The 13,378-nt window shown below is 49.1% G+C and overlaps 1 protein-coding gene across 3 annotated transcripts; it reads left to right on the top strand.

The window, feature by feature from the left end:
- Positions 1 to 1,755: 1,755 nt before the first annotated feature.
- MRPL21 (mitochondrial ribosomal protein L21) lies at positions 1,756 to 12,629 on the top strand. 3 transcript variants are annotated; one of them, XM_035893057.1, is made up of 6 exons: positions 1,756 to 1,835; positions 4,884 to 5,047; positions 6,572 to 6,624; positions 6,749 to 6,853; positions 11,553 to 11,656; positions 12,360 to 12,629. In XM_035893057.1, exons 2-6 carry the CDS (start codon positions 4,907 to 4,909, stop codon positions 12,422 to 12,424), a joined length of 468 nt encoding a protein of 155 aa, XP_035748950.1. In that variant the 5' UTR covers positions 1,756 to 1,835; positions 4,884 to 4,906; the 3' UTR covers positions 12,425 to 12,629. The 3 variants fall into 3 exon arrangements, with proteins under 3 accessions (XP_035748950.1, XP_035748951.1, XP_035748952.1); XM_035893058.1 differs by lacking the exon at positions 6,749 to 6,853 and having other exon boundaries at positions 12,360 to 12,620; XM_035893059.1 differs by lacking the exons at positions 6,749 to 6,853; positions 11,553 to 11,656; positions 12,360 to 12,629 and adding an exon at positions 9,392 to 11,543.
- Positions 12,630 to 13,378: the final 749 nt, after the last annotated feature.

Here is a 13,378-nt window from a genome sequence, read left to right as displayed (position 1 = left end):
CTAGGAGGCCAGGCTGGGAGAGTTGGGGGTGTTCAGCCTGGAGAAGAGAAGGCTGCGGGCAGAGCTGAGTCCGGCCGGTCAGGGCTTAAAAGGGGCCCAGAGGAAAGGGGGGGACAAGCTTTTTAGTAGGGCCAGCTGTGACAGGACAAGGGGGGATGGGTTTAAATTGAAGCAGGGTGGGTTTAGACTGTATCTAAAGAAGAAATTCTTTCCAATGAGGGTGGTGAAACCCTAGCAGGGGTTGCCCAGAGAGGGGGTGGAGGCCCCATCCCTGGGAACATCCAAGGCCAGGTTGGATGGGGCTCTGAGCAACCTGATGTGGTTCAAGGTGTCCCTGCTCCCTGCAGGGGGGTTGGGCTGGGTGACCTCTAGGGGTCCCTTCCAACCCAAAACATTCTATGGTTCTATGATTCTAAATGTTTGTTGTATTAAATGCTGAATCACGCTGGGGCTGGGGGAAGCCGATATTATTGCCATTCAGGGAATGCAGCTGTAAGCGACACAAGAGCAGCCTCATAACTCTCCTGTAAAGAACCCAGCTGTGGTCTTAAGGCCCTCTCTAAAATATCTATTTAACAGAGAAGAGTTTCAAAAAATAGAGGAAGAAAGGATGCATGTGAGTCATTCATGTGTAGCGCTTGAGGCTTGTTTAGGAGCGCTCATTAGCCCTTCTTCTCCATCAAAGGCATGTTGCCTCCTCCCGGATGCTCCTGCTATCCGGTAACTTCAGAGCTTTGTATTTGGTGCTGAAGTGGCTTGAGGAGCGTTAACGCATCCAGCCTCTCAGCTGTGGTGGAGGTAACTTGTATCTATACCTGGAAAAGTTTAACAAGAGCCTTTGATCTAAAACTCTGGTGTAAGCAAGGCTTAAGGTAGGTCTGTTCCCATTGGAGCTAGTGACAGAATTCCAGTCTGTAAAAATGAGGCGGTGGAAAGTCACCGGTGGTCGCTGAGCGTGATCACCACTAGCACATCCAGCAGCAGATCTCGACATCAGGAGCAAGTGATAACCTAGCCTGGGGGAATTTTCAGTTACTTTCAGTCTGTTTATTTCTGTGCTCTGCCTTTGTGTCAAATAAAGTTCTGAAGTGGGAAGTAAAAAAAAAAAAAATGTCCCCATACTGAATTTGTGATAGGATGGGAGTAAAGCAAACCAGTCACTGAGGCATTTATGCCTTTTTCTTTACACTTGCTGCAATCCATGGTGGACCTAAATGGCATTAAGCCCCGGGAGCAGCAACTATGGTTGGTAGAGCATTTGCAGGTTGAACTCAGAAGCGAGACCAAGTGTTTTCTGCATGGGTTTGATATGGGCTGCAGCCTCAGCACTTCTGCAGCATTTCTTGTCCTACTGCAGTGCTTTTGCCAGGTGTTGGGAGGAGAGTCTGGGGACTTCGTCATATCCAGTGTCTTCCGTTGGATGAGGTCCTGGGGAGGTAACGCAGCTTTTGCCTGGCCTGCCACCCTCTGTCCTTAACATTTAAGACCAGAACAGAAAACCTCGCCTTGCTCATGAGCTGCTACAGAGTGAAACGTGATGTGTGGGAAATTGCCTCCTGGCCCACGTGCGCTTTGGGTCCGGTCTTTCATGCTGACAAACCATTAAGTCTCCTGTGCAACTTCTGCTCCCCCAGTGGGAAACCACTTTCTACCCCATCTCCAGCTTCTTTTACCTTTTTTCCTCTCCATGTTTTACATCTCTTGACAATACCTGTTTGCTACAAGCGAATCTTACCTTATTGTTCACAGACTTGTTGCCAAAACATCCCTGACTTCACCCCCATGGCCTGAAGTGAAACTTCCAGATCCGGAGGAAGAAGCCAAGTATCATGCAGGTAAAGGTCTCGAGTCTCCAAGTGAAGACTGGCACTCCAGTATTGCCACTGGTGGCCTGACTGAGCATAAATAAGTGTCTTGACTGATTGGAGCTAGTTTTTGTTCTTCGCATTTTTGTCTCCTATCTGGCATGTGTTAGCATCACTGGACTTGTGCTCTGGCTGCTGGTATTGGAGATTTGGGTAGAATGTGAGGTCTCCTTAGTTTTATGACAGCGTGACAGCTTGTAACGCTCCCAGAGGAATCTTATCTGATGTGTTGTGTTGCTTTCTAAAGCATGAAACAAGCCTTTTGGACAGGAGAAAACAATTATTTTCCTTTTAATGGATAAATCAAAAAGCTAAAGCCAGCATAAGCAGTTGGATGGTGGGCACATCAGAGAGCTGGTGTATTTTAGTCCGTAAAACAGAACACGAGAGCCGGCATAAGCAGTTGGATGGTGGGCACATCACAGAGCTGCAGAGGTGTGACATAAGGCAATGAGCAGCTGGGAAGTGACATAATGTTAGTGAACACGCTCTTGTCCCCACATCTAGTCAGGACCGTTGAAGGCAGCCAGCGGTCCTCCTGCACGGAGCACGTGGACCGTGTGGTGGTCAGCCTCACAAGTCAGTGGGTGAAGTGCCCGTAGCTGTTCAGCAACCGCCCTCATTGCTTAGCCATACTAGAACATGTCAGTCTTCTGCCTGTAAGCAGACACGGGTTCCCCTGGCGGGCAGGGATGTGAAAATTAAATACAAACGAGGCATATGTGCCTAGCCTCGTATCGCCCAGGTGGGGCCATTGTCATCCAGAGCGTGCTAGGGATGGTAGTGGGGAAGCCAACACATCTACAGGAACGTTTCTCAGAAGTAGGCAGTAATGAGCCCCATTGGGGGAATTTCTTTTACAGCTGCTGTGGTGGTGGCTGTTAGCAGGTGTGTGCTTCATGCAGGTGATGAGCTCCTGTGTCTGTTAACAGGCAGTCTTGCTGTCTCGCTCTGTTAGCCTCTGGGACATCTATGAAAAGGCACCTGACTTCTCTGCTTTAGATGGGAGAGACCCAGGAAGTAAAGGGAAGGAGAGGAATTCTTTTACAAGGTGGAGTGAGAGGGGAGAAGCTGAGCTGGGTCCACCTTTTGGCAGATAGTCTCCTATCATCTGGCTGAAGTGTGTTAGTAACTGTGAGCGATGTGCTTTGGAGAGAGCCTCCTGCTCCAGGTCTCCTCTCTGGCTGTTTTTCATCCTGCTTTTTATCTCCTTTGCGCTCTCGGGATTGCTGAAGTGACAGATGAGTGTTCTGTCCCTGAGCATGATTTGACCCAGTAGTGAACCATAAACTGCTCAGTTTGATTTGCTGAAGCCCTGTGGTGAACAGAGTCCCGTGTTCCCCTGACTGATTCACATGGGACCCTCGGGGCCGCTGTGATTTCCGTGCCTTGTAACCTCCTGCTGTTTATGAGCTTGGATCATTATCTCTTGGCTGTGCTTATCCAAAGCAAACAACAGCGAGTGCATTTGAATTCTGCCTTCTATTTTCCTGCTGGCTACGGAGGCAGCTGTGGATATTTTAGGAAGGGTCGCTCCGCGCAGTGCTGAGATGCAAGCCCTACTAACAACCAGACGGTAACACTGCTTGCTGTTTCCTGCCACTAGAGGTGTTTGGAAGAGTTAACAACAACTTCCGAGCCCAAGAACAGCGGAGGAAATGTACCTTTTGTGGTTGCATAAAGGTGAGAGAGCCCCATGGGTGGAAAGTTGAAATTTGACAAGGAAATAGCCCCTGTTAGAGCATGACTCTGCATGGGGTTTTGCTGAGAAAATTTAGGCCAGCATTTTGAAATTCTGGGTTCGAAATGTTGATTACAAGACTACTAGATCAGCGGTTTAGAGCTGGAAGAAATTCATTGGACCTGTTGTGCCCTTGAGGGCGTAACAAAGAGAAAGCGTTTGTATTTTTTCTCTGGACTTTTTGTAGTGGACGACTGTGAATCAGAGGAAAGAGTACACAGTGGATTTGTCTTCTGGGACAGCAATTCCAGCAACACAAAAACTAAACTCTTCATTGTAGTGACAACCGCAGCAACTACTGCCTTGCAAATAGTTGCTGTTCCTACCTCTGCCTTTAATAGTTTGCATCTGCTGGGGTGAAGCTCGGACACTTTCAGAGTGTTCCTGTAAGGGCTGCGTTAGGTTCGACTGGCTGCTAAATTCTTTTCTGTCCCAAGTGGATGTTGTTTTGTTTACATTCCAAGAAAAAAAATGATTCAGCCACTTTTGAGGACAATGAAGAAAATGTATTTTTCCGGTTATAGAAAAGTTGCTCTTTTTCTGAATGGCTCAAGAGGGTGGGAAGCTGCTATTTGGTAGTGGCATGGCACTCCTTAAGCAGTACCTCTTGATATTCCCGTAAAAATTGGGTTTGGCTTCACTGCACGGGAAGCTGGTCACAGAAAACGGAGTTTGTGGATGTGCAGGACCTCGTCCCTGGGATTTGTACTGCTCCTGGCACCCGCTCTGCGTGCATGGGCATATGGAAAGGGGTTTTCTGGGGACAGGTCTCTCTGCCTTTGCTGCAGGTACAAGTTCTCAGGCCAGGCGTTGTTAGCATGCTGGAGCCCTTTTTCCTGTGTACCTTGCCAAACTCGCCCTGATGTTCCTGTGTGCCTTACACAGTATCCAGAGTTTGGGCCTTCTGCGTATTAGGTGGAAATTGAGGGGAGCTCCCCTGCAAATGTAGGATGCATGGAGGAGTGCTCTTTTCAGGAATGTGTCTGAACACAGTGCATTTTAGGATGCCTGAGAAATTGGCTGAGAAGTCAAGTCTTAGATTAGCCGCACAGAATATATATTGGGTGTTTACTTATGCACGCGTTTGGCAGCAACTAAAATACAAATAGGCCATTAAGTTTACGAAAGGGAGGCTCACACCCTGTAGGAAAAAACATTGCTGTTGATCCTTGCTTAAAGATTCCCGGGAGATAAGAGCTTTGGTGGGGGAGCCGTATGGCTGAATTGGTTCTGAGCAGGTTTTCGACACTGATCCCTTCCCTGCTGTTCGCCAACAGAGGTGGTACAGAAGGTGAACAAGATGATCGCCACGGGGCAGTACGGAAGGCTCTTTGCTGTGGTCCACTTTGCCAGCAAGCAGTGGAAGATAACCAGTGAGGACTTGATTATGATGGACAATGTAATGGAGGCCGAATGTGGAGACCGAATCCGGATGGAAAAGGTGATGTGCTGTGCTTCCCCGGTGCCTGTGATGCCACGTTGTGTATGGGGCCAGAGTAAACTGCCTGCAAACATTCCGTGAGGCAAAACCCATAACCAGTTTTTAAAAACATGTCCTGAAGAGTTCCTGCTGGATCTCCCGTTCTTACTCCAGCTATTTTCTTTGCCTTAGTTTTGTTCCAATTTCAGTTACTCTGTTAGTGATAATATTATTGTGATTTCTGTTGAACAGGGTTGGAATGAGTCGTGCCAGACTCTGTTGGGAGACAGATTTTTGTTGTACTAACTTCATCCAAAAAAAGAAAATTACAGTTGTTGTTTCTAGAGACGGCAGCTAAAGACTGCTTGAGACTCCAACACCCAAAATACTTGCAGTCCTACCAGAGGGACTGTCACTGCTCAAGGCTTTGCAAGATCCTTATCGTGCTGAGTGTGGTGGGTGGAGGGAGAGGGCTGGGGCTTGTAGGGGCGAATTGCCAAGACGCAATTCAATATCTTTATCCTTGGCCTTCATTAGCTAGCAGGAACTTGTAGAGGCTCGTTAATCCAAATCTTAAATGAAAGATTATGAAGTGGGATTCTGTTAGCTTGATGTTGGTTGTTACAGCCAAGCAAGCAGTTAAGGAGAGCCGGGCAGTTTTTCTACTCGCCCACTGCTTTGACATCCAGTTTTGAGGCAGCTTTTTGGGCATGCCTTCAGCTGTGTCCTGCATCCCTGTGTACAACAGGGAGAGGAGTGATTTGCGTGGAGTAGCCGGCTAGGAACGGAAAGGCCTAGGTGGGAGTGAAGGAGGTGAAAAGCTCGCCTAACCACCACTGCCCTTTGGGATTTCACTGGCCAGTATGTGTCTAAAACAGAAGTCAGGACATCCCGTGACCATACCGTCGCGGTACAATGAGTGCGGGGAAGGAGGCAGTCTGTAAGAAGTGCTGCCTCTTCTCGCCATACTCTCTGTATTACCCTGCCTGGTCCTTCAGACCAGAGGGTGGCTGAAGTGCCCTGAAACGAAAGGGCTAGTCCTTGGGGTGCTGAATCCCCCCCAAACGTTCATTTCTTTATTGCCCATCTTGAGGCCTTATGGAGGAGAATGGGGACAGTGTTTCTCTGCTGCGTATCCCAGTCATTGCTATAAAAAGCCAATGATTTTAGGAGCTGCCATGCATTCAGATCCCACACAAGGCATATTTATTCTTCTTCCCTCTATTGCTTTTCATATCTGTTACAACTGCTGGTGAGCCAGAACAGAAAGGTTCAGTGTGTTCTGATCAATGTGAAGGGCACTTCTGAAGAATGTTTTAGTAGGATAAGCTCTCCCGGAAGGCTGGCTGTTTAATGAATCTGTTTCTTGCCTGTTAGCTGCCTTTCCCCACCATCCTTCTCAACAGTGTCAGGTTTGAAATGTGTAAAGGCCTATTTTTAAGCAGTTTGACTACTTTATATGGTGGCTGTAGAATTTGGGAGACGTTGTTTGCATTTCTTCTGGGACAACAAACCAGTGATACGTGCCTGATTTATTTTCCATAGGTTTTGCTGGTTGGTGCTGATGACTTCACACTTATCGGAAGGCCGCTCCTTGGGTAAGATGTCTCATAGGAGAGTTGTCTTCAAGACAATTGTTGTAATTAATTGTAGCTTCAGGGCTCCTACAGTCCCTGCAGCTGAAGAGAAACGTGGATTTGTCAGCACAAGCTTTTTTCCCAGCCCCGTGGCTTTTGAAAGAATCCCCAATAAGATGAGCTCGTCAGCCTCTGCTGACTCTCCCCATTGCCACAGCGCCAGGACAGAGCAGCAGTACCCGCTTCTGAGGTAACTGTAGGATGTTCACCTCTCTTGGGTTGGATCTCTCTTCATGGAGTAAGCCTTGCACAAACTACCAGTAAATCTCGCTCTTCAACATCTTTACTCCCTTACCCTAAGTTTGGTGATAGTCATCTCGGAATAACCCAGAAATCCTTTCCCAGCTCTTTAATTTGACTTGGGTTTTTTAACCCATGTCCTTTTGCCCTTGTCTTAACTCAGCAGGCCTTAATGCCTAATTCTTCCTTTCTCCTAGCCACATAGCCCAGCGATCGCACAACTGGGCAGCGGGAGTTTGCCCCCTTGGCACCATCTCCATGCCAATGTGGTAGGACTTGCTATACAAACTGGCAGAACGCCTGGTGCTTCAGCCTTTTCTTTACCAATAGGAAATGATGAGTGGACCAGGTGTTACTGCTCAGCTCTTGGCATAGCCAGAAGCAAAGCCATCTACTGTTGTTTTCCCCAGGACAAGAGGTTTTGGTGGTAAAAGGCAAGTCAAGATAAGGTGGGTTGCTCAAGGTATCTGGAAGCCCTGGCTGTGGTCTGGTTGCAGGCTAAACCACACGTTTAGGCCGTAGCTGGAACTGCAGCAGCTTTGGCTGGCCAGATAAGGAGGAACTTGCACATCTGAGAATTATTTCTTGGCGGCTTATAGATTCAGTTTCGAAATACTGTGTGGTTTCAGATTGGTTTCACTTCTGAGGGCTTTCTGTGGTACCAGGGGGCTGTGGGTATTGAAGAGTTACTTGTAACGTGTTTGTACAGTTGATAACATAACTTCAGTTGCCCTGGTGGCAACTGCCTCGGGTTCCCTCTGTTAGACAGGAGTTTGGGGCCCACCAGTCCTTTTAGCAGTACCGCTAATAGATCTGGAATAGCAGATCATCGGGAGCCTCTGAATTAGTGCCAGATATTGCACTTGTGGAAGATTTGAAGAAGGGGATGTCATTATTAGGGCTAGAAATGCTGTCTTGGCAGAAATTCAAATAAGAGCCCAAGTTCTACAGGCAGGGCTGTGCTGTGTCGGGCAGTTTAGGGGCACCATCCTTCGCCTGGTGCTCTCAACTAGTGGCCCTGGGGCTGGTTCTTTTGCAGCTCTCGGTTTGTGTGCTGGATTTGGCATGGCCTGAGACCTGGGAGCTCTGGGGCAGGAAGAGAAACATCTGCTCGGTTCCTGCAAGCGCTCTTAAGCGTGTGGGAAACGTCAGCTGCTTGAAGCAGACCAAACTGCGCATCTGCTGCCAGCGTTAGCTTGAACTCCAGTAACGTGGGAGGAGGAGGAGGAGGCTGACCAGGCACCCCAGCTCTCCGATATGGTCTGAGGACAGGAAAGCAGAGCCCGGCATATCGCAGGCAACGTGGACTACGCTGCTTTCACATGGTTCCCAGCTGTGCCTAAACCACAAGCATTTTGGAGGGGAGATAAGAGGTTGGATGCAAACACAGGCGGTTTGGGCTTTCTGTTGTTTTAAAAATAAACACATCAGTGGACGCTTGCACCAGTGTCTGTGTGAGACAGTCCGTTACAGCTGCACTCCCTGTTCAGACTTGGAGGTGGGTAGGAGCGTCTCCTGTTTCGGACAGATGGCCATGTTTTAATGTTCTGTAGCAGCCGGATACCTCCCAAGATGACACTCCTCTAAAGCCTTAAAACCCAACAGTGCAACAAAACATAGCTGCGTGGCAGAGGCTATTCTGGGAACTCCTAGCTGGCTTCTACTCTGGAATCTGTTGGGTTTTGTGTTTGTTCAGCTAACTCGCTGTCTGGTTGACCGGCACGAGGGTATCAAGCAGTATGAGTCGTACTTTGTTTAGCTGGGTAATGCAGAAATTGTTGTGTGCTTTTAAAACCGTGCTTAGAGGTGAGCATCGCCTTGGGCAGGTTTGCGTTTCAGGTCATCGCTTGAGTGCCCTCGGCTGTTTCAGACTTGAGCGAAATGAATGGTGCTTCTGTGAGAACGTTCAGTTTGTTTCTAGACAAAGTACAGCCGATGGGAATTTTTTCCTCTAGATGAACCCTGCTCCTTCGCCTCCTACCTGCCCGTTTGTGCAGTGGCTTCAGTGGAAATGATAAAGGGCCCTGGATCTCTTCTCCCAGACAGCCAGGCTGGGATTCACTTAACCTTCTGCAGGGAGCGAGCGAGCTTGTCAGCTAAAATTATTACCTCTAAAAATTATGACCCTTTGGGGCTGTAGGTTGCCTGGATCTTTTTCACTGCTTAGTGACAACAGCCTTCAGCCCAGCCTGGATCTATGAGATGTCAGTGTGAATTCTTCTTGCCTCCTGCAGCAATCTGAGAGATGTGCTTTGTCATGAAACATTTTGCTGCTGAAGGCCTGACTGTCTGTGTCAGACTGGGAAATCTGTGACCTCCTTTTTATTTTGATGGACATTCCAGTCATACCTAAAACATTCGATAAAGTGTTGTTTGGTTTTGGTTGGTGGTTTGTGGTTTTTTTTTTTTTCCCCTTGGGCTCTATTTTGCTGAGAACTTTTCTGTTCGTATGCACTTCACCAGCAAGTTGGTTTCTGCTGTGCTTCAGTCTTTCAGCCAGCAGGTCCTGGTGCTTTGTCCAACAGAGAAAGACTCACCGGGGCCTGTTGGCCTTGAACTTTGATGTGCAGAGGGAAGCCACGCTTGGATGCTCAACTATGTCTGGGCAATATCCTTAAAGGTTTGCTTGAAAGCACATCAACATCTGTGGGGGGGATGCTTACCTACAGGTCGGTGTCAGTGTTTCTCCTTTTGGCTGGGTGCCACTCAGGCCTAGGGCAGCTCGTGTGGTCCAGCGGCGAGAGCTGTATTGGGTATAGCTTGGCTGTCTACTGCCAGCCCTGGCTCTCCTGAGAGCAGCACAGAGATTTCGGTGACCGGGTCGCTTTATCTGGCCTGGCCGCTTTCCAGCTTCCCCATGTGATCATCATTAGCGAGTTTTTTAGATGCTTTTACAGTCCAAGCCTGTGAGAAGTCAGTGGGAGTTTAGCTTTCCCTTTGCCTTCGGTGGGCAGGAATTAGACCCAGAAAGTGCACCTCCCTAATTAGAACATGGCCAGCCCCTGGAGCACAGTTCATTTTTTGGTTTCCTTCCGAGCGTTGGCAAGCTCGCTGTGTATTTCAGTAGTGCTGTTGGGTCCTGCCACTGGGCTGAATCTGGAGAACGTCGTTTAGGGTGTCAGGGTGACCCAGTGATCTCTTAAAATCTGGATTATCTTGCGTCTGCTTTCTTCTGGGCTAGTCACTAAATGCAGATACGTCAGTTTTCTCCTCTGGCTGTCCTTCCCTCCTCCCTCATGGATTCAATCTCTGATACACATTACACCCCAGAGAGTAAATGTTAAGGGAGATGGTAAATGTCTCGGAGCCTTTGGCCTCCTAGTGACCTTGCTGGAACAGTTGGGCTAGATGGGCTTCCCCCCTTAAGTGCAGACAGAGTCGTTTGTCAGGAAAATGTTCTTTAAATGTCTTCCGGCAGCAAAGTGAGCATGCTAATGAGATTTTAATGGCGTTCTGCAGCGATGCTGCAGGAGAGAGCAGCTCTTCCTCCTCCATCGTGGCTGTTGATTAAAACCACGCTTTCCAAAGCCCTGGTCTGGCTCTTGTCTGGAGGCACTTCTCTTCCCAGGGAGGAGCTCTTGTGCAGACAGGTAGCTGGTGCTCCAGCGCGTGCTTCAGACCACCTTGTTTTCCAGCTCTGGTGTTTTTCAGATAGCACCTAGAAATGCCAGCGCTCCTTTTCTAACTTCAGCGGGACTTCTTCTCTCAGAGCGCGGCAGAAGCCCTGGGTGGGCAGGGGGTGTATTTGCCTGCGTTGGCAAGGTAATGCGGAGGGACGAATCGCTCTGTGACCATATTCTTCTCTTTACCTCCATCCTCGGGGAGGGAGGGATGCTTACTGGCTGAGAATTGCCAGGTGTAGAAATGAGATCTAGAAATCATTTGAGTCTTTGAGTGGTCTCACTGCTCAACCTGAACTCCCCCAGCTGCGGGGCGGGGAACAGTACGTGAAATCCTCAGTGAGTCCCTGTCTTCTCTTCCAATTTGGGGTAAACAAGCAGGACAGACCAAGAGTGGGAGGCAAAAGAGAGGCACGGGGGAGGAGAAGTGACTTGCTCCAGCAGCCAATTAGCTGTGCTTCCTGCTAGAAACAGTGGGCCAAATCTCTTTTCACCGAGCCTTTGCCAGGACTTTTTCAGGTGAGGAAGGGGAGAAGGCTTTCTTCCATCTGTCTGTGATGCTTTATAGAAGGAGGAAGGGCTTCTGTGTTGACCAGCGTAGCGCGGGAGAAGGGGCCACGGGTGGGTTTAACCTGTGCCATAAGCAAAGTAGGACACATAAGATCATGTGAACGTGCCAGGGGAATTTATCTTGCTGTAATCCTGCAAGTTCCTGCAGGTTTGTCCTGCTACTGCCTCCGTAGGTGTTTCTGATCTTATCCCTTGCATGACAGAGGGGTGCTGCCCTGCAAACTCTCACATTGCTTGGCTGATCCACGCACAGCACCTCTGAGGGTTTTGGTTTTGTACCGTGAAGCCAATAACCCGACAGGTTTCCCTCCTTCCATGCTGACTTTGTAGTTCCCATGGATCTGGGCTCTGTAAGGCAGGATATATTATCAGTGTGTCACTTTTCCCCAGAAACCTGTTCATCCATAGGAGGAGCATGTAAATAATTAAAAAGTGCTATTTTTAAAATTTATTTTTAAGGAAAGATCTCGTCCGGGTGGAGGCTACTGTGATTGAAAAGACAGAGTCGTGGCCAAAAATCAACATGCGCTTTTGGAAGAGGCACAACTATCAAAGGAAGAAAAGTAAGATGAAAAGAATACAGAGCTTCCTTCCCTGCTGGTTTTGTCGCTGGATCCGGGAGGGGGAGGTATCCTGACATGAGGGCAGCGCCTGGGGAGGGGGATTCATTCACCATATCCCCAGGACCCCTCCTGGCACAGCACCTCTTTCCCAGCCCGCTGCCCCAGGCGTGCCTGCTGTGTTCAGAGCACAGCGCCTTAACACCCCCTGGGTCCAGCACCCTTTGTTAGACAGCCTTGCAAAAGACCTGGCTGAGAAAAGGTATTCTGGGCCAAAAAGCAAGCTTGTTCTCTTTCCGAAGCCTTAAATCTTGGATATGTAACCACAGATACTTGCAAGTCTTCACAGCGTCCTGTGGTGGGCTTTTCAGTTACCAAATCACTGCCTCTTCTCAGATATGACCGAGAGAGAGAAAAATTATGACCCTTTTTTTTATTTTATGGGACGGATGCTAAAACCTTGACCAGCCTGCTTCAGCCCCGCAGGAGCTCTGCCTAGGCCTCCTGTTCGTGCCACACCAGTGGTGTGCAGCTCTCCTGCCAGCGTGCAGCATCTGCCAGCACACCCCCTCCGAGAAACCGTCGCGCCTTGGCACGCCTCGGACCAACGTAGCTAAGCCAGCAGCAGCCTTCCGAAAGGTACGCAACAGTTTTCTGCTGCTGTCTGATCCTTTTTTTTCTTTTTTCTCTTTTCATTCTTTTTCAGTCATCATGAACCCACAGACTGTCCTCCGAATAAACACCATAGAAATTTTCCCCTGCTTGTCATGATGGATTGATCGGCTGTTGCGTGGCTTGGGTTTATTATTGCTTTAGGCAATTATGGAAATAAAACTGCCTTGTCATTGGAAAGTTCTGGGCTTCTCGCTGTTGTTGGAAATGGAAATCTATATGTCCTTTCTTTTTCAAAAACCAATGAAGTATTTTTTTTAAACTTATTATTTCAGCCTTGATGATGTTTATTTGTCAGGAGTTTTAAACAACCCAGGACCCATTGCTAGCTGCCCAGCTCAGTCATGCCAGCTGGGCCTACCTTTGCCTGCACACCTCTCTGTACTTTAGGAATTCAGACTCTCAGTGGTGTCTTAACAATACCTTGGGCTTCACTGGTTGTGGAAGAAGAGGGCCATCTGCCTCCCCAGTCCCACAGGTGAGCCTGGGAGGCAGAATCTCTGTGTGTGTGTGTGTGTTTATTTTGTATTTAGTATGGGTTTATCAGTTTCATAGAATCCCAGAATCGCAAGGGTTGGAAGGGCCCTCCGGAGCTCACCCAGTCCCACCCCTCTGCTCGAGCAGGGGGCACAGGACAGCATCCAGGTGGGGGTTGAATATCTCCAGAGAAGGAGACTCCACAGCCCCCCTGGGCAGCCTGGGCCAGGGCTCGGGCACCCTCAAAGTACAGAAGTTCTTCCTCATGTTCAACTGAAACCTCTTATGTCTCAGTTTGTGCCCATTGCCCCTTGTCCTGGCGCTGGGCACCACTGAGAAGAGTCTGGCTCCGTCCTCGTGACCCCCCCTTGAGATAGGGGAGCCCAGAACTGGACCCAGTGCTCCAGGTGGGGTCTCCCCAGGGCAGAGCAGAGGGAGAGGAGAACCTCCCTCGCCCTGCTGGCCACACTCCTCTTGATGCACCCCAGGGTGCCCTTGGCCTTCTTGGCACCAAGGGCACCCTGCTGGCTCTTGGCCAGCGGTGTTTAAAGCGCCTGTCGCTGTGCTTAGTTACCC

The sequence above is a fragment of the Egretta garzetta genome, unplaced genomic scaffold (genome assembly GCF_000687185.1).
Source record: "Egretta garzetta isolate BGI_Z169 unplaced genomic scaffold, ASM68718v1 scaffold904, whole genome shotgun sequence".
NCBI lineage: Eukaryota > Metazoa > Chordata > Aves > Pelecaniformes > Ardeidae > Egretta > Egretta garzetta.
This window is presented reverse-complemented; position numbering and strand designations above follow the sequence as displayed.

What these genes read in the sequence shown, in the direction of transcription:
- MRPL21 (XM_035893057.1), top strand. Translation starts at nt 4,907, where the DNA reads ATGATCGCCACGGGGCAGTACGGAAGGCTCTTTGCTGTGGTCCACTTT. An exon ending in CAGCAGTACCCGCTTCTGAG is followed by an intron (nt 6,854 to 11,552) that starts GTAACTGTAGGA and finishes TTTATTTTTAAG; the next exon opens with GAAAGATCTCGTCCGGGTGG. An exon ending in CAACTATCAAAGGAAGAAAA is followed by an intron (nt 11,657 to 12,359) that starts GTAAGATGAAAA and finishes ATTCTTTTTCAG; the next exon opens with TCATCATGAACCCACAGACT.